The sequence below is a fragment of the Clarias gariepinus genome, chromosome 12 (genome assembly GCF_024256425.1).
Source record: "Clarias gariepinus isolate MV-2021 ecotype Netherlands chromosome 12, CGAR_prim_01v2, whole genome shotgun sequence".
NCBI lineage: Eukaryota > Metazoa > Chordata > Actinopteri > Siluriformes > Clariidae > Clarias > Clarias gariepinus.
The window spans coordinates 30,915,192-30,936,021 of record NC_071111.1 but is presented as its reverse complement, the minus strand read 5'-3'; the positions used below and the strand labels follow the sequence as shown (position 1 = coordinate 30,936,021).

Here is a 20,830-nt window from a genome sequence, read left to right as displayed (position 1 = left end):
CTCTCCATCCAACCTGACTGGGCAGAAAAAGAATTTCACTCTCTAGATGTACAAAGCTGGTAGAGACACCCGCCAAAAGACTTGCAGCTGGGATTGCAGAGAGAGGCGGTCCTCGTTTGTAAAGTATTGGCTAATATGATTAAAAAAAAAATTTAAACATACAATTTATCATTTTCCTTCCACTTCAGAATTATGTGGCGCTTTGTGTTGGTCTGCCACATAAAATCCCATTTACGTTTGTGGTTTAAGGGGTGTGAATACTTTTGCACGGCACTGTGGCCCTTGTTGTAGCTGTTCAACCCACAGGAACGAAACTTGCTTGACTCAGGGTGTGTGTGTGTGTGTGTGTGTGCGCGCGCGTGTTTAAATTAGAGTTTCAATTTAGTAGTAGCTGCTCTTTTTTTTTTTTTTTTTAACTTCACTTCCAGAAACAACACGTCGCACCTGCAATGAAAGATCAATCAAGACATCAAACGCACATCAAAGCTGGACAACAAGCTCGCGTTTATTGTACAGATACAAAGTGTCCACACTGCTTACTGCTGATTCTTTCGAAACAAGAATCACGTGTGCGCGCGCGCGCGCGTGTGTGTGCGTCTCCGAAAGTGTGTTTCGCACCGAGTTGGGAAGTGTGCGCGTGCGTACGCGCGCACCGTGAAAAAAAAGCCCGTGCACTCTGTCCCTGATCTGTTGCGTGTGTAAGGAAACGTTTGTGCGAGGTTTATTTTGTTTCAAACAAACCGGAGGGGAAGGAGGAGTTCAGCTCACTCGGTGTGAGAGCAGGCTGCCACGGATCTTCAGCTCTGGGAGGAGAGCGGACTGAGTGTGTGTGTGTGTGTGCGCACGCGTGTGTGTGCGCGAGAAACACAACCAGCCTCTGTGCGCCGTGCTCAAACAAACCCGGGTTTGGAAGATCAGCAGCGGGTAAGATCAAACATCGGCGTCGGTCTCTTTGTTCGTGGCCCCGGTCCGGTCTGTGGGCCGGAAGTTTGCGTAAAACGCGGCGTTAAGCGCTCGGAGCTCGGCGGTGTTTAGCAGAAAATGGCGTCACCGTGTTTCTCGTGTGTGTGTGTGAGTGTGTGTGTGTGTAGGGGAGGAAAGGGTTCAGTCGGGGGTTCGACGAGCCGGACTAACCGTTTGGATTGTGGTGTAGACCGTGCGTGCACGAGGCTCCGTGGGAGTGACACCCAGAGCGCGGCGGGGCGACGCGTAAAGCCGGAAGGGTCACCGGTGCTGCGCGTCCGCGCCAGGCTGCTGCTCGGGGAAAGGTGAGCGCAGGGGGGCAGAGCGCAGCGGGTCCGACATGGTTAAAGGGCGGCTTCGGCTCACACACACACACACACACACACACACCAAACCCCTGAACCTCAACAGCCTTCGTGGCGGTTTTATTTAGTCTCGCGCCAGGACCTCCGGCGGCATCGCGGGGTTTCACTCCGCACTCAGACTGTGTGTAAAGAGGCCCTGTCAAGTCATGGCGTGGAAATGTGTGTGTGTGTGTGTGTGTGTAGCTTCTTCTTATTCTTTTAACTTAATCTGCTCTGTTGTGGTGTGTGTGTGTGTGGAGCAGGGTGGAGTTTGTCTGAGTGAAAACAGCCTACAGCCGTGTAAAGGAGATTAGGTGGAGGGTAATGAGAGGAGGGGTGTTTGTGTGTGTGTGTGTGTGTGTGTGGGGGGGGGGGCTCGTGCCCCTCCATGCGAGAGCGCACTCGAGTCCTCGCCAAAGCAAAGCACAGTGTGAGCGAAAGTTTGTGCCCCGGTGAATGTGTGTGTGTGAAGGGAGAGACAGGCGCTGCGCAACCCCGGCGCCGCTTGGACACACACACACACACACACATGTAGGTGGTTGTACATGTCAGTAGAACTTTAATGCAACACAATGATTATTAGTTTTCCTTGTGTTGTAACAAGTCAGCTGTGTGTGTGCGTGCGTGCGCGCGCGCGCGCGTCCTCGCCGGACGTGACTAGGAAACAGTCGCCAAACACACCCCGTGACACACACACACACACACACACACACACACACCACTTTCGACTGTAGCATTAACAGTCTGATGTTCAAAGTTTTTGAGCAAAGTTTATTTCGAGCCGCAGATCAGTGAGTCCACGTGACTGGTGACGTCACTGTCGTGTTTATTAAGTCGTTATGATGATGTAGTTGTACACTGCGACCTAAGAATGAGTTCATGGTAACTGATCTGTCTCAATGCATGTTATGGTCAGACTATCCAGGAGGATGTGGGTTCGAGTCCCAGCACTGCTAGGCTGCTACTGTTGGGCCCATCAGCAAAAAAAAGGGGATGTGTGGGGTGGGAGTGGGGGTGGGGGGGTTTGTGTACCTCGATATACAAATTTAATCCGTTCTGGAGGCGAGCGTTCTTAAGGTGAAATTTTGTATTGTAAAACACACTTTTTTTTTTCATAGGAAATAATGTAAATGCAGACAATTTGCACCAGCCACCCAAAAACATTAACAATATTTTTGTATCTAAAAAAATAAATAGATATTAAACACTTAAACCTTAATTTATGATTCCTCTCGGCACCGGCTGCTTTTAAAACCAAAATGAATGCGGTTCCCTTTTCTTCTTGCTACCGTCCTTGATAACATTCTTAGGACCCATGGACCCCCTAACATAAAAATATGTAAACTCACTTCGCTTAGCTTTCCAATGACACAAACGCGTTTTAAACGTCTCCCGGGCGTACAACCAATTAAGCCCGTATGCGATTCAGGCGTTTATTTGCCGAAAACGCTTCGTATCCCGAGGTACATTTCTTGCAAAATGTAACTTTTTAAGGTGGAAAATTTGTGAGGCGGGGTGCTCATATACCGATGTACTACTGTATCTCAATTTAATTTTTTTTTTTTTTCTTTTACAGATTTTGTTACATTTCTAAAAAAAAAAAAGTGGCAAATACTGTGCTGGTACCACAGATGGTGCTGCGCTCTGTGAATAGTTCAGAGAGCACCACCTGTAGTCACAGCATGATTTAACCAACCTTAAATACAATCATAGACATTTGTGAAACTTATCTGACAATCAGGTCGTCTCTGTTTGGTTGCTCGTATGCTGAGAATGCTTCGTGTGCTGAGGCACATTTCTTGCAAAATTTCAGTTCGTATCCCGAAAATTAGCGAGTCGGGCGTCCGTATGCCGAGGTGTAATTGATTTGATGCAAGTCATAAGTCCAGACAAGAACATACAATACTCGTGTTATGTGTGATATAAAACCTATAAACGGACGCAGTCAGTTAGACTCATAAATCCCACATGAATGAGCCTGTGCGTTTTAAACACTTTGGGAATCAAGCTGCACAATTAATCACCCAAAAAATCTTATTTGCAGTTATTTAATCACATAAGGCTGCTGTTTTTACAGGTAACATACGCACAGTCAGTGTGAGTATAGTAAATGTGTGTGTAGAGTGTGTATTTAAGTATTTTTTATTTATTTAAATAACTTTTAAGGTGATAAATATATTTATATCATCAAAAATCTTCTTAACGAGCTCGTTTGTGCTGTTATTTAGTGTTAGCCTCGATAAATATGATTGAATACCAAATGGTGCATTTATTAGTTACATATCACAGTTCAAATCACAATCACAATTTTTTTTTAGCAAAGTGCAGCCCTAGTGACTGAGGAAATTATTTCATTCATTTGTGGCTCTTTTTTATTGTATGATACTTATGGTATTTATTTGTTTATAGATGTATATAAAGCAAAACACATAAAAGGCTTTATACGCTGTATGCTGCAGAGGCTTGTGTCACAGCGGTGATCAGTGATTGGATAGAAACACCGTCTCACACGTGCTCATCTCAGTCATGTTCATGGTGGATTTCTCGGTTGCCTGAAGCTACTCTCTTAAACTTATTAGCCTGTGTGCTCTGCGCTGGTCCCAAATCAAGTTGTAATGCTTCCCGTCAGGATTCTCTCAATGGTGCAGGTGCACATGGGGTGTTCAAATCAAACCAGGACTTTATTCAGCGATCTCATCAGGGAATCATCACATACGTTCTGCTAAATCTTTCAAAAAAATGTTTTATTGCAGCTCAAAGTCTTGTAAGTGTACCGTGCTTGAGGTCTTCTCTTAATGTCAGTCGCTTTTACCTTTTCATGTTTCTTCTTCTATCCAATAATTGCTTTGATTTTTTTTTTGCGGCATGAATTTTTCCATAAGAAATAATATAAATGCAGATAATCCGCTCCGCCCACCCAAAAACATTACAGCATTAGAACTTGGCCGGCTGTTTGGTTCGCTTCGTTCGTATGCTGAAAATGCTTTGAATGCCGATGCAAATTACTTGCAAAAAGGGGTGTCCAAACTTTTGCTTGGTACTGTATAAACAAGTATTTCTGCTGTTTGTTATAAAATGGGAGGGTTGTGTCAGGAAGGGCATCCTGCGTAAAAGTTGTGTGCAGATCAGTTGGCGACTGTTGAGCGGGCGAAGAAACGCTGCTGTGGCGACGCCCTGAACAGGAGCAGCCAAAAGACAACAAGAAGTTATCAAATGAAATTAAATACTGTAATTAAATTCAATTCCAGGATTGTTTCTATAGTTTCTCTGTACATTTAGTGAAGGCATGACTTTAACTTGTTAAACGTTCTTCAGGCGTGATGGTGCCATGTGTTAGTACAGATCAGTACATCTGTGCTGTCTCTAAGATTTAATTTACTTTAACGTTCAGGATTGGTAAGAACACTCAGGTTTGTTCAAAGCTTCACCCGTCAAGCTGATGATTAAATGTTCTGCTGAAGAATTCTTATGTTCTCCTTTTTCTTCATGAATCTATCCACTTTGTGCAGTGCAATGGTTCCACTGGCAACAAAAACAGCTCCAATGCTTGATGCTACCACCACCATGCTTAACAGCTGCTACAGTGTTCTCGGAGTTAAATGCCTCAACTCTCCTCCTCCAAACACACCTCTGGTCCAAACTTTCCTCCGTATTTATTCTTTTCTTTACTTTGTTGAGTTTGAAGATGTGGATTTTGGAGCAGGGGCCTCTTTCAACGTCAGCAGCCGTACAGTCCATGGTGATGTAACACTGGATTGACTGTAGACAGTAACACTGGTGTTCCAGCAGCTTCCAGTTTACGACAGGCCTGTGTCTCAGCGGTTCTTGGGCTGTTCCTGACTGTCTGTTCCAGCTTCCTCTCAGATGAGGGGGCACAGTGGCTCCACCTCCCTGTAACTTGGTCTTGCATTTGTGTAGAAACGTCCCTGACTCGTGCCAGTCTGTCGTCCTGTTTCTCAGATCTGCCCTGAGCTCCTTGGCTTTTCTTATTGTGCTGTGTTTTGGTCAATCCAGAGAAGCTACCAGCTGGAGTCAGTTTTCATCATCACTAACAGGAAGTTGAGAAGCCTCGGGCTCAGCAAGACATTTAAGAATTTTCAGCATCACTGAATAAATAATCTAAGTGGATATTTTTTACCTTACGTTGATATCTGTTGTGCAATTGTTCTGCTCCGGAGGAAAAATACCAGCCACTTGAAATCATTAGCAGGTCAATACTGACATGACGTTCATGCTCGTTAGTGTGCACTGTAAATACGTCTGAGAACAACTCCATGGTTATGCTTATGTAATGGTGTAAAGACCTTTTTGGACTTCAATGTTCTGTTTATTGATTAATTGCTAATTATAATTAAATCCCAGCAGGTTTAGGTAGATGATGTTTTTCTCTTGTTTAATGGAATCAACAGGAAATGGTGTTTGTCTCCATCTAGTGTTCATTTTGTGCCAGGAGGCTTATTGTATAGATAAGGCTCTATAAGTATGATGACTCAGTGTGTTTCCATCATACCTCCCATCACTCTTCAACAATCTGCAAACCGGGGACCAGACACTTGTTTTGTAGTCAGTAATTATTAGGTTCCACTTGTACACAATTTACACACAAATCCTGACAATTGTCACAATGTCTTGTGCTGGTGGCGTAGTGGTTAGCACTGTTGCCTCACATCTCCAGGGTCCGGGTTCAATCCCTGCCTCAGGGTCTGTGTGCATGGAGTTTGGATGTTCTCCTCGTGTTTGGTAGGTTTCCTCTGGGTTCTCTGGTTTCCTCCCACAGTGCAAAGACGTGCAGATTAGGTCAAATTGCCTTGACACCCCTTCCAGGGCGTACCCTGCCTCATGTCCTAAGTCTCCTGGGAGAGGCTCTGGGCTCCGAGGCTCCGGGTGATTCCCATCGCTAGTGGTTAAACACCAGAAAGATTAAGCTCACAGCCCAAAGAAAATGAGTGTCCAGGATCACTGACTCACAGAACAGTAACGATCTCCGAGACCTGCATCTTTCTGGTGTTTAACCACTAGCGATGGGAATCACCAGGGACGACCCGATACAATAGTATCACGATACCTTGATACTGATAGATTTACTTTGAGATTCAGTTTTATGTCATTGTATAAATATCCAAATTTTATAATATTTTTTTCCCCGGTTTTATTACAATTCTAAAATAAAAAAAACATTTGCTCAGGACGCGTTGTGGTGTGTGTATAGTTCAGAGTGCACCACCTGTAGGCTCACAGAGGAACTGCAACATTTTACCACTTCAAATGCAAACGTATATATTTTTGGAGTCAGTGTGATGATGCATGAATTGCCAAACAAATGAATAGATTATTTTAATATCTTTATTAACCACCATCATCTTCTAAAACAGTTACAGTACATCATGATGCTAAAGCACGTCTTTTTATTCCCTTTACTGCTTTTCTTTTGGTTCAGGACCATGGAGGATCTTACAGCTGAGACCCCGAGTAATGAAAAGTCATGTCAGACAGGCGAGGTGGATGAGAAGGCCCCGGTACTCAGACCAGGTAAGGCTTTTGTGCACAGCTTAGACTCCGTCACTCTGGAGCTGTGATTAATGTGCTGTAACGTTAAGAAGTGTAAATGCATTTCACTCCATAGTTATTCTTTCACATCATGAGGAACTCAAGAACTGACTTGCTTTTTTCCCAGCGTCACATGACGGGGTGTTGTGTGTTAACCCTGACGAGGTTTGAACTGTAAAGCCAGTGTTATAGATTTAACGAGAGACTACATCTCTATATCGACTGACCTAATGTATACAGGATTGCTCATTTAAATGTAGGAAGTTCTGCTTTGTTTGCTTCTGAAGCTCTTTTTTCTGTTTGATGTCACTTGTTGAAGTGGGAGTTGAGAAGACCACCCCGAGTTCCTGAAGAGGAAATGTTTTCTTTGGGAGGTCAGAGGTGAGAGGTCAGGTTACAAGCGCTAATCGAATGCAGCAGACTTTAAGCGTGTGTTGCTTGTGATGCTTAACGAGGTGACGTTATGGTCCAGGAGGTGTAAGTTGTTTACAGAGCTGAAGAAGAGCAACATCTGCATGGTTTAACCAACAGGGAGTCCCATGGAGCAGGTGATGAATGAACGAGTCTCCTGTTCTCAAGCTTGACTGGTGATGTAGTGCAGGAAATATCTTCACTGCTAGGAAATGAACAGTTGGTGTTTTGTGCTCCATCGGCACTGGTTCTGCTAGTTTTCGGTACTTGCTGTACTCTGTTTGATGATAAGTGCTCCATCAGTTGTCTTGGTGTGCGCCAGTGATGGATGTGCACCTCAATCTTTTGTCGCTCACTCTATAGGCTCACTAGGTAGGCTGGAAACAGGCACGGCTGGCTAATGATCATCGTGTCCTCCACGAGACTCGCTTGTTTTGCATCATTTTGCAGACCAAAGAAACATCAACCAAAATTCTGCAGCCAGTCGGTCCGCACATTCAGAACCCAAACTTTATTTGTAAGTAAAGAACTTTATCTGATCCACTCGAAGTGGCACTGAATTGACTCCGCCCACCGGAGGCACCGGAGCACGACCTAATGACCTTCTCCTCGCATTTGTCCAAAAAAACAACGTTGAAGCGGTGCTCCTCAGCATGACGGTGCAGGAGGCTGTGCGGTTCCTCACTGCCCCTAAATCCTCACATTTACATTTATAGTGTTGGCTGATGCTCTTATCCGATAATGTCAGCCAAAAACATGTTCTCATGCCAGGACGAGAATAACTACCACTTACTATCCCTTAGAATATATTTCAAATGGCCAATTCAACACACATTCCTTAAGATTATTAACTTTATTTCAATGCGTATTTAGAACGTGTTCGCTTTCAGTCATTTCACTCCGCAATGAGACGGCAAATGAGATCTTGTGTGCTCTATTGGTATGAAAATTGTGATCACATGACCAGTGGTTTTAATTCTTATTTCACACGTGCGTTACGTCCCTTATCCAAAATGTCTTCACTTGCTAAGATATTGCATACCAGAGAGGACTTAATGTGGGAAAAGTGTTCATAACCACAATAGGTCTCTCTCTCTCTCTCTTACACACACACACACACACACAACCTTCTGCTGTGGAATGCTGACTGAAGATCCCAAAGTCAAATCTCAGTGACTTGAAGTGTGCAGCATGCCTAACACTGAAGTCCACTAGAGGGCAGCGATGCACAAGAAATGTTTCACTAAAGAAAGAGATCTCAGAATGTGTTTGAGTTCTCGTCCAGGCTCGATTCCCGTCCTCCCACAGACCAAAGATATGCAGGTTAGGCTAATTGGCGTTCCCAAATTGCCCCTAGTGTGTGCGTGCGTGTGTGTGTGTGTCTGCCCTGCGATGGATTGGCACCCTGTCCAGGATGCACCGTGCCCTAAGCCCCCTGGGATAGGCTCCAGGTCCCTGCGACCCTGAATACAGGATAAAGCGGTATAGAAGATGAGTGAGTGAGTGAGTGTTTGAGTTCTCACTACGTCCCCGTCACCTTGCTGTTCTATAGGAGTTTATATAGATGTTTACCTACTAACACACGCCGTCCTGGCAAATCTGTCACTAGCATTATTCTTATTTATTTATTGTGCATTTTTGGCTTTTTGCTGAACTTTTTTTCTTATGGTAACATTTACACTTACTCTTATCAGCGATACGATATTATCACGATAGCTCGGTGCTGATTCGATTAAAATTTGATATAAATACGATTCTATAAATATCCCTATCCGATGTTACATTTTCCCAGATTTTTTTCCAATTTTAAACTTTTAAACCTAAAAGTTTACTGAGTAATTAAATGTAGCGAGTTCGTTATAACATTAGTTTTTTCACTTAAAAACCAAGCGCAGCGTTTAAACATTACAAACCAACTTAAGACACAAGAGTTTAACATTTAACTTCTGAATAGTTCAGACTGCGCCACCTGTAGGTTTATAAGGAAATATGAAAGGATTACGGCCTCCAAAGTCTCACAACACAACGAGACAGTGAGGGTTGAGTGGCTGCAAGCTCACAATTTTACTCACGTCTAATTAGCGCTGGTGGTGTTGTGAGACGGGTGTAAGTGTGTGTAGTGAGTGGGTTTGAGACTAATTCGCCTAAAGAGTTTGGAGAAAAAGGCAGATCGGAGGCTTTAACGAGCGTGTTGTTTAATAACATAGCGACATAAAAATGTGTTTCTGTTTCGCCACTTGGAGGCTTCTGCGCTCGGTACAGTAAAAAACATCCAGTATGCGGCAGTCCTGTGGGCGAAAAATGCCTTGTTGACGCTAGAGGTCAGAGGAGAATGGGCCGACTGATTCAAGCTGATAGAAGAGCAACTTTGACTGAAATAACCACTCGTTACAACCGAGGTATGCAGCAAAGCATTTGTGAAGCCACAACACGCACAACCTTGAGGCGGATGGGCTACAACAGCAGAAGACCTCACCGGGTACCACTCATCTCCACTACAAATAGGAAAAAGAGGCTACAATTTGCAGGAGCTCATCAAAATTGGACAGTTGAAGACTGGAAAAAAGTTGCCTGGTCTGATGAGTCTCGATTTCTGTTAAGACGTTCAAATGAAGTCAGAATTTGGCGTAAACAGAATGAGAACATGGATCCATCATGCCTTGTTACCACTGTGCAGGCTGGTGGTGGTGGTGTAATGGTGTGGGGGATGTTTTCTTGGCACACTTTAGGCCCCTTAGTGCCAATTGGGCATGGTTTAAATGCCACGGGCTACCTGAGCATTGTTTTTGACCATGTCTATCCCTTTATGACCACCATGTACCCATCCTCTGATGGCTACTTCCAGCAGGATAATGCACCATGTCACAAAGCTCCAATCATTTCAAATTGGTTTCTTGAACATGACAATGAGTTCACTGTACTAAAATGGCCCCCACAGTCACCAGATCTCAACCCAATAGAGCATCTTTTACCAGATTACACCTGGAAGCTGGGTGTCAGTATGTAAACGTGTATATAAACTTCTATAGAACAGCAAGGTGATGTGGAAGTAGTGAGAACACAAATGCCCTCTCAGAGCTCCATTATTTGTCAAACATGTCTTGTTTATATATATATATATATAATGTGTGTGTATAATCACATTCTTATTATTACCTAATCCACCTTCTGTTTACTGGAGCATATCCACTGTTGCACAGTTGTACATATCTACACATAACTCCTATTACCTACTGCATCTTCTGTTTGTATAACACATTATGATAATTTATACTAAATAGGCCACTTATGCACTTGTGGTTAGATGCTGACTGCATTTCATTGGCTCTGCACATGTACTCTGTACAATAACAATAAAGATGAATCTGATCTAATGTAATCTAATGTAATCTATAGCTGAGGGTCAAACTGAAAACTAGGCAATTCAGTCCTAAGACATGTAGTGTAGTCTGATGTGTTTCCACATTTGATGTGTGTGTATGTGTGTATGTGTGTGTGTGTATGTGTGTATGTGTGTATGTGTGTATGTGTATGTGTGTATGTGTGTATGTGTGTGTGTGTGTGAATATGTGTGTTTATATAGGTGTGTGTTTATATAGGTGTGTGTATATATATGTGTGTGTGTGTATATATATGTGTGTGTGTATATATGTGTGTGTGTATATATGTGTGTGTGTATATATGTGTGTGTATATACTGTATGTGTGTGTATATGTGTGTGTGTGTGTATATGTGTGTGTGTGTGTATATGTGTGTGTGTGTATGTGTGTGTGTGTGTGTGTGTGTGTGTGTGTATATAATGTGTGTATATATGTGTGTATGTGTGTATATGTGTGTGTGTATAAGTGTGTGTGTATATACTGTATGTGTGTGTATATGTGTGTATATACTATATGTGTATGTGTGTGTGTATATGTGTGTGTATATATGTGTGTGTGTATATATGTGTGTGTATATACTGTATGTGTGTGTATATGTGTGTGTGTGTGTATATGTGTGTGTGTGTGTATATGTGTGTGTGTGTATGTGTGTGTGTGTGTGTGTGTGTGTGTGTGTGTGTATATAATGTGTGTATATATGTGTGTATGTGTGTATATGTGTGTGTGTATAAGTGTGTGTGTATATACTGTATATGTGTGTATGTATGTGTGTGTATATACTGTATGTGTGTGTATATGTGTGTATATACTATATGTGTATGTGTGTGTGTATATGTGTGTGTATGTGTGTGTGTGGGTATGTGTGTGTGTGTATATATGTTTGTGTGTATATGTGTGTATATACTGTGTGTGTGTGTGTGTGTGTGTGTATATACTGTGTGTGTGTGTGTGTGTGTATATACTGTGTGTGTGTGTGTGTATGTGTGTGTATATATGTGTGTGTGTATGTGTGTGTATATATGTGTGTGTGTATGTGTGTGTATATATGTGTGTGTGTATGTGTGTGTATATATGTGTGTGTGTATATGTGTGTATATACTGTGTGTGTGTGTGTGTGTATATACTGTGTGTGTGTGTGTGTATGTGTGTGTATATATGTGTGTGTGTATATGTGTGTGTGTATATATGTGTGTGTATATACTGTGTGTGTGTGTGTGTATATGTTTGTGTGTATATGTGTGTATATACTGTGTGTGTGTGTATATATGTTTGTGTGTATATGTGTGTATATACTGTGTGTGTGTGTGTATATATGTTTGTGTGTATATGTGTGTATATACTGTGTGTGTGTGTGTGTGTGTGTGTGTGTGTGTGTATATACTGTGTGTGTGTGTATATGTGTGTATATACTGTATGTGTGTGTGTGCCCCTATGCCCTGTGATGGGTTGGCACCGTGTCTAGTGTGTGTACTCTGCTTTGTGCCCCTCGTCCTTACACAGGATAAGTGAATAGATAATCATGGATAACGGCGTGATATTTGTTCTCTAATCTCAGCTCTAACTGGATGAAGACTCACTGGTGCAGCTCGATGCCTTGAGTAACAAGTCTTCTGTTTCCTCTAATGCCTTGGCAGTGCTGTAGCTGCATTTGGTGATGCCAGTAAAGATAATTGAATTGAATTGAAAGCTGCCGGTCCTGAGTCCTGAGCCGAGCCAGCGCTGATCCGTTCTCACGGACGCTCACACCTAATCCACGGCCAGATAAACCCGTAGCGAAGCGTCATGTGGGGGAATTATAATAACACGCTTTGGCCGACATTTGTGAAGCGTTATTCAGTGCTTTTGCTGCAGATTGCATTTCTTTACACGTTGTCACAGACTCATTAAAAGAGTGTAGTCTGATTATCTGTAATGTAACTGGAGTAGGCCTTGCATTAATCACTGTTTCAGTACGGAGACTGCAGGCCGCCGTGCAGACGAGACCCCCGCATGTCCACATGACAGGACATTATCATCATCATTATTATTAATCCAATCCTGTCCAGTGTACACACAGAGAGAGGTACTCATTTGTGAGTCTGTCAGACGCGTCTCTCCGTGCTTCAATCTGATTCTTCTGACAGCTCCGATAAGAAAAGCAAACAAAGCCAGAAACAGTGTTGTGCATGAAAGAGTGCCGTTTAATGGACACACACACGTTTCTCTGTGAACTCTGAACTGAATGCATCAGTCTGCACGTAAAGAACGTGAGTGTGAGAGTCGTTAACATGCAGCATAACGAATGTAAGCGGCAAAGACTTCAATTCGAGTTCATTCGACTTCTAATGGCGCTAATACACACATTCTCAAATCAATACCTCTGGCCCTTCAGAATCCCAAAAAACTGCACGCGTCGATTTATTTTCAGCTGATGGTTGAATTTTAAGCTTTTTCTGTGTCGGCGATTGAGGATGTTTCCGCTCCATACTCTGATGATGATCGTGATGATGAATCCGTGTCTCGCCGAGAATGTTTGACTCACCCACATGTATATATGATGTAATTGTAAATGTTTTTCTAAAAGATTTTAAAGTTTCTTTCATTTTGATAGTAACTTTACAATAAACACATCTCATTAATTCTCTCCTTGTTTTACTTGACCTTTATGTGGAAATTACCCATCATCCTCTTGCCTGAACAGTTTTCTGGGGGAAACACTGATATTATTGATTTTCTGCTGAACATCACGATGGAGCTAAATCAGAGTCCAGCATGATCCGTGTCCTGGCTAAGAGTGTGTGGGTTTTATCCTAATGTACAGTATGTCAGTATGTTTATCGTCAGTTCGTCTGAAAAGCACCAGACACTAGACTGAAGCGTGAGGTGTGTGAAATGTAAATATATTTCCAGGTGAAGGCCAGTACTGGGAGGACTGGGACCGTTGTGAAAGTCAGACAGGGTGCTGGTCTAGACGCTAGCTTCTGTCTGCAGAGTGAGATCACACTCTGTGATCTTTTTAATAGAAGTGCCGTGTAACGTGATGATGTCACCAGTTATTTGATGTTTATTATCAGGTTTAAAAGTGGAACACTAGAAGATCCTGGACTGAGAATTATAATCCCTTTAACATAATAAACCTTTGATTTAGTGTAGATCCAGTGTTGAGTTACTTTTATCTTTCCCCTATTCATGATGGGAAACTATTATTTATATATAATTATTAATAAAATTTATATTTAATGCGTGCATGCTCTAAATGAAAGCCTATGAATCTTTTTATATTAATCTTATTATAGATTCAGAATAATTGAATCAACCTTCTGTAGAAAGCCTCTTTTTGGCGAATTTGGGTTGTAACGTTACACACATTTACATTTAGGCATTTGGCAGACGCTCTTATCCAGAGCGACTTAAATTTTTATCTCATTACACATCTGAGCAGTTGAGGGTTAAGGGCCGCGCTCAAGGGCCCAACAGTGGCAACTTGGTGGTTGTGGGGTTTGAACCTGGGATCTTCCGAACCGTAGTCCAATGCCTTAACCACTGAGCTACCCCTGACCCCACAAACACACGCTCGAATTCGTTCTGTTCGGAGTGTGAGGTTCAGTTCGGTTGGGTGTGTGTTTGTGATTTGAGTGAATTCAGTCAGAACTTGAGGAATTAAGGGCTTGTTTCGTTACCATCTGAGCCGGAGATGCTTTTTAACCTGGCATATGTGGAAACGCAGCTGGTGAGAACACGTCTTCCCTCTGGTCCACTTAATTTCTCCTTCTGATTGTAAACGGAGTAGTGAAAACATCTGACCTTTTCTCTCTCCTCCTCTGATTTTTATTCACTTCTTTCCCAGCTTCAGCAGCAGCAGCAAGGCAAGCTTGGAAAATCCTTTTGGAGAACAATAGCACTTAGAAGTGGGCCCTGGTGCACTGGTCTGATGTGAATCAGTTCACGGGGTGTGAGATGCGTCAGAAGCGTTCCAGTCAAGGCTTTGCTCGCCTTGGAAGCCCTCAAAACCTTTCCCTCAGGAGATGTGTTTGTATCTATGCTCTGACCACCATCTGTCCGTTCAGCCGCCCGCCTGCTGGCAGCCTTTCAAGACGAGCTCTCGTAGTCATCAAAAACCTATAGGATAAAACAAAAACCCCGCAGGCCACGCAGGCCTCAAGCTGGCCCAAACTCCTACAATTGCTCTTGCATCAATTTTTCAGCCGAACCCCCTGCTGTCTGTCCACAAGATCGAAACGCTACAACCAAAGCGCTATTGACTTTCAGGTGATTTCAGTGTTCAGAGAATTTTCCAGTATTGTCTGCATCAATGCATCAAGCAACATTTTCTGATTATAACACCTTCAAGAAAAAAAACAACAACCCTTAAATGATTTATTTGTGAATGAGGAAGCGACTGAAATAGCGCCGTAAACACTGCCTGCTGTTTTGCGCGCTGTAGTAACTGGGAAAGACACAGCCAATACTATCACTATTCATTCATTCATCTTCTGTACCGCTTTATTTTGTATCCAGGGTCGCAGGGCAGTATGGGACCCCGGGTGCCAATCTATTGCATACTGTCACTAGCTAGTATAATCTGATTTACCATCATGCACGTGTGTGTGTGTGTGTATATGGAAAGTGTATAACTATGGATTAGATATTACATAGCTTGTCATGCCGTACAAGACTTGGTGACATGAGAGATGCATGAAGATCTAGAGCTGTACTGGGATTAAAAACGGGAAAGACGTGGGATATGAAAGACTCTTTTGTTTCTGGTTGCAGTTACTGGTTCCATTGGGTCAGATTTAACTGGCTGGCCTTTGCTCTTTGAATTTGCAAACCTCAGTGAGCCGGTAGAGAACAAGACAGCAGAACAATACACTGTTTATTCAGGAGACAAATGTAGGAGCCCTGGTGGCTAAGTTAAAGATTCAGCTTTTTTAATCTCAAGGATTCTCTCTCTCTCTCTCTCTCTCTCTCTCTCTCTGTTTATCTCAGCATACTTTGTAGAGCCAGGAGACCCTCCACTGTTGCAGAAACCACTCCAGACATCCAAGTCTGGCATTCAGCAGATTATCGAATGTTTACGCACAGGTACCATACATTATTATTTACACATACGATATGTTCACCCCCATGGTCTTCCACGAGTGGGAGTACAGGCCAAGCAGTGTGTAAAGTGCTCGTTTGTGCCCTTTTATAGGTACTCCACAGCTGAAACACATGTTACTCAAAGAAGTGGACTTAATATTCGAGTGTAAGCTGTGTCAGAGCCTTTTCCGTGGCCTTCCGAACCTAATCACGCACAAGGAGTTCTACTGCTTTCCCAGGCTGACACAAACAGAAGGTCTGTCCTGAAGTAGTCCAAACATTTTTTTATTACTTCTTTAACAGTTTTTAATTTAAAGTTTCAGATTTTAGTCGTTCTGCAGGACTATATTTATAGTGGAGATGATACAGATGTTACATAATTAATGTGGAATAAAAAACTTATTGAGCTGTCTCATCTCTCATGTTTGTGTAGAGCTGTCAGGAACCTGCAGGCAGAGCATCGCCATTAAAGAGCTCCTGGAGGTGATTCATCCCCGGCCTACAGCGGACGAGGCGGTGGTGCGACTGGAGCCCATACCTGGCAACCTAAACGCTGTGTTTCAACATCTGACTAAACCAGGTGACCTGGATGTTCAGAGCTCCAACAGTGGAATTGAAGACTGGGGACATAACCAACCAGAGAGCCAAGAGCAAGACATGGCGGAAAATGATATAAGTGGAGAAAGAGAGGACGAGGAAGCAAATGAAGGCGACGACGAGGCAAACACGAAGAAGGATCCTCAAGGAGATGAAGAACAGGAGGATGCAGGTGAGGAAAAGGTGCTTGGTGTTGGCACGGTCGAGGTGACCATCTCGTGCAGCCTGTGCGGCAAAGACTTCAGCTCACGGCGCAGCGTACGTCGGCACTGCCGCGAAGTGCACAAGCAGCGGCTCGAGGAGCTGCGCAAGTTTACGGAGACACGCACAGTGCCCATCAGTCTGCTGTCTGTGGTAAAGCAGCGCCCGGTGCACAACACACCTGCTCCAAATGCCAAACGCTGCCAAGTATGTTTTAAAACCTTTGCCACCAAAGCCAACGTCCGGCGCCACTTTGACGAGGTGCACCGTGGCCTCCAGCATGATGTGAACACACTTGAACACATCTCCAACAAATCAGGTGATCTGGAAGTTATGTCAGCTGTGCCCAGTCTCGCTCGCTCTCCTACCCCAAATACAGCGTCCCCTGTACCCCAGTACGACGTGGACTCCCGCAAGTGCCTCCTGTGCAAGAGAAGCTACAGCACGCAAAAGCGGCTCAGGAAACACATGCATCTTGTTCATAAGATTCTCACTGGCCAAAGTGCTGTCTCCAGCTCTTCAGCTGACAAAAAAACTCAATCTGGAAAGGTTGCAGGCACCAAAGACGTGCAAGGGCTCCTCAAGAGGCCGCGGGAGGATGACAGAAATGAGAACTCCCCAGTGGTGCGTAAGCCCAAGCTCTCTGTGGGCTTTGACTTTAAGCAGCTCTTCTGCAAGCTGTGCAAGCGGCAGTTCAGCTCTCGGCAGAATCTCGCCAAGCACATCGAGCTGCACACCGATAACGGCGGCGACATTTTCATCAAGTTCTACCGCTGTCCAATGTGCCGGTACGAGTCGCGCCGCAAGCGGGACGTGCTGCGTCACATCTCTGTCGTGCACAAGAAAAACCCTGTCTACCTGGCCAAGATCCTGCCGGTCCTGGAGAGCCGTGCTGTGAAGAAGTCTGCCGAATCCGTGCTCAGCAGTTCAGTACAGAGCGGCGACTGGAAAGACTCGGATGGCCACCGCAGGGCGGACAACGCAACATCACCCAGCCCGCAGGAAGCCAGCCCAAAACAGGACGTCCGAACCCCGTCGCCGCCGGTCACACGCCGACAAAGTCTTTCCCTACAAGCTTCGTCTGTCACGAGCAGTCAGAACTCAAACGGAACGGCCGGTGGTGAGGAGACGCAGGACAGCACCGAAGTGCGCGTCACCAAGAACTTCTCACTACACGCGTGCGACGTGTGCGGACGTGCCTTTGCCAAGAAGCTCTACCTGGAGTCGCATAAGAGGAGCCACCGCAATGCAGCCAAGTGTGATGGCAGGACTGTCGGCGTGAGCACACGCTCCAAATCCCTTCTTTGGTGAGTGGTGAGGTTCTGCTGAGCAGAGCGAGGTTGAGATTATTCTATTATACTACGTTGCACCCTCTCACGTGCTAATCGAGCAAGCTATGAAGACCCGAATGGGAGTTTTCTTTACACTGGACCAACTTGAAGCTCTGACAGGAACCTAACAGGTGTGTAAATGAGTTCTCATGGACAGTCCGTCTCCCATATGGCTGTTTTAAATGTTAATAAGGAAGCAGAGACAGAAAAATCATTCTGTGCCTGAAAATATCTCCTCAGGGTTCAGATGTCTTCTGGGGTTTTATCACTGTCAAACTCGTAACAAGTGTGTCCTATAACAAGTGCGCCGAAACTCAGACTGCTAGGGTGTGCCAGCTGTTCAGGGCATTTATTAACCACTAATAGCTGGCAAAATAAAACTGAAATAAGTGCCTTTTATTATAGAGCAGTCCCAAGGGATGTTAAAATGTCAAATGTTCGTGAAGCGGTTCCGCATGGCTGACATTTGTGTCTGTTGATTTGCTGTTCATGAGCGCTGACTCAAAGCAAACAGCAATCAGGAGTTTTGAATCTTTTTCTAATTAATCAACTATTCCAGCTAATTATCAAGCGTAAGCGTTTAGTTATTTCAGTGTAGCCCTGTTCGCATTGTTTTAAATCCAGCCTTGTTTTTTGACATTAATGTCATAAATTATGTCTTGCTTAAGTCGAATATGTTCTTTATTCGCCGTGACGGAACGTGAGGGTCCGACGTCAGGCTTAAATACAAGACTAATGTGTCAGTTGTCTCGTCGGCAATGTTTTTGTCAGTATCAACAGTTATTGTGCGCATTATTATAACAAAATGTGTAAATGTTTGCAGGTCTAATACAAAGTTTTTTTTTTTTTCTTTTGTATTTTCCACCGCACTTCTCGCCTGTGTTCCTGGTTTGTGTAACAAACTTTTCTTCCCTGGTTCTTTAACTGCAGTTGGTTTTAATTAGAGATCAGTGCGAAATTCCATTCTGTATCTTTTATGTATCACGATTATTTTCTGTTGAGATACATTGATCACTACACTGACTCCAAAATTAATCTTTTTTTTTGTTTTTTGATAAAAAAATGTCATTTATAATAGAGATCCCCCCCCCCCCCCCCCCCCGCGACCCTGAATACAGGATAACGCGGTATAGACGATGAGTGAGTGAGTGAGGTCCCCCAGTTGATTAAATTTTCAATATTGGAACAAAATCAGAAAATAATACATCATAGAATACCGAAATATGTTGTATATAAAATTGTGATGCTTATATAATTTGAATCGGCCCCAGTGTATCGTGATGTTATCGTATCGCGTCGACACATGTTGTGATCTGAGAAACACTATGTTAGAAAACAACACAGACATTTTCTCAGAGTTTAGTCATGGTCTGCTGCTGCTGTGAAACCTGATGATGAGACGCAGACACACTGAGCACGCTCTGGCGGTAAACATCTGTTTCTTTTCTCTCTCTTTTGCAGATGCTTTTGGAAAAACACTGGATTTCTGTCAGCGAGGCAGGAATAAAGAGCTGCTAATATATATATATATATATATATATATATATATATATATATATATATATATAAATAAAAAAATGAAGACCCAGAAGCATGGACTCAATGCCCCAGCTGTAACACAGTTAGATATACAGTAGAGATGTGTTTGTAGCGCTGGTGTTTTGTTGGGTTTGTGTTGGGGTGATTAAATAAAGTTAATTCGTTCCTTTTCGTTCTGCTTAGGCTGTCTAGACCTCTCAGTGGATGTTCTAGTTGGACATCACTTTTCACTATTCCCAGAGACAAAAACAACAGTCTGTCCCTTCTGTGATTTGATCTGCCTGCAGATTGGTCACTGCAGTGTCTCCGTCTCAGGCAAGAAGAGGACAAATGTTCCAGGATCCACATTTAGCGGATTAGAGCCAGGCCAAGCTCCTGAGTTATAAAGGCTGTAGTGATGATGATGATGATGATGATGAGGCATGTGTCACTCAATGCAAATATACACATTTTGTTTCATTACTGAAGGTAAAAGATCCACAACTGCTAATGTTTTGTATATTTCTGTTTTTGGTCGTTATTTACGTTCGAACAGAATCCTTGCTTTTCTTTCTGAAGGTCAACTCGACAGATGTTCCTCATGTTAATCTATAAGGAGCGTGTGTGAAAAGGATTACAGAGTTTGCCCAACACATAACTATTAAAGCACTAAGTACTGAATAATGCCCTGTTGGACGTTACAGATTGTACAGAATTGCTGGAGTTGCTTATTATTTTCCATGTATTATTTCCCCAGAATTGTGCAAGATGTCTGCTAACCGTAGCGATATAAGTTTCGTTGTACCTCATTTTGTGTTTGATGTACTTACAGTATATATTATTGATGATGACGGTGTTATAGATCTGTATTATACTTTTTCTAACAGGGGCTAATGAATGGATCTGATTACAAACATATGATTTTCACCAGTAAAACAAATGAAATATCAGGACTGAGTGTTTTATTTGAATAGTGGAGACGTTAAAGCCCTTAAAACCCACAGATCCGGACACAGAAAGGTCAATGATAATTAAATATATATACACATTATATTGGCAAAAGTATTCACTCCTCCATCCAAATCACTGAGCTCAGGTGTTCCGGTTACGTCCATGGTTACGGGTGTATGACATCAAGCACCTAGACATGCAGACCGCTACTACACACATTTGTAAAAGACTGGGTCGCTCTCAGGGGCTCAGTAAATTCCAGCGTGGTACTGTGATAGGATGCCACCTGGGCAATAAGTCCAGTCATGAAATTTCCCCGCTGCTAAATATTCTATTTAACTGTTAATGGTATAATAACAAAGTGAAAGCGATTGAGAACGACAGCAATTCGGCCACAAAGTTATAGGTCACGTAAAATCACAGGGCGGGGTCAGTGGATGCTGAGACACATAGTGCACAGAGGTCACCACCTTTCTGCAGAGTCGGTAGCTACAGACCTCCAAACTCCATGTGGCCTTCAGATTAG

General features: G+C 43.4%; 1 protein-coding gene across 3 annotated transcripts; it reads left to right on the top strand.

Annotated features, from left to right (window-relative positions):
- The first annotated feature begins 608 nt into the window (after nt 1-608).
- Nucleotides 609-20,303, top strand: znf800b (zinc finger protein 800b). 3 transcript variants are annotated; one of them, XR_008361422.1, is made up of 6 exons: nt 609-924; nt 6,745-6,836; nt 15,614-15,709; nt 15,819-15,962; nt 16,140-17,966; nt 19,297-20,303. XR_008361422.1 is itself a non-coding variant. In XM_053508117.1 (6 exons), coding segments are annotated over exons 1-6 (2,232 nt in total). In that variant the 5' UTR covers nt 979-1,041; the 3' UTR covers nt 19,298-20,303. The 3 variants fall into 3 exon arrangements, 1 of the variants encoding a protein (XP_053364092.1); XM_053508117.1 differs by lacking the exon at nt 609-924 and adding an exon at nt 979-1,268 and having other exon boundaries at nt 16,140-17,811; XR_008361421.1 differs by lacking the exon at nt 609-924 and adding an exon at nt 980-1,268.
- The last annotated feature ends 527 nt before the right edge of the window (nt 20,304-20,830 follow it).

Bases quoted from the DNA above. Each gene is read 5' to 3' on its own strand.
- znf800b (XM_053508117.1), top strand. From the start codon at position 1,042: ATGGCGTCACCGTGTTTCTCGTGTGTGTGTGTGAGTGTGTGTGTGTGT. The intron at 6,837-15,613 runs GTAAGGCTTTTG...TGTTTATCTCAG, and splicing joins GGCCCCGGTACTCAGACCAG to CATACTTTGTAGAGCCAGGA. The intron at 15,710-15,818 runs GTACCATACATT...GCCCTTTTATAG, and splicing joins TATCGAATGTTTACGCACAG to GTACTCCACAGCTGAAACAC.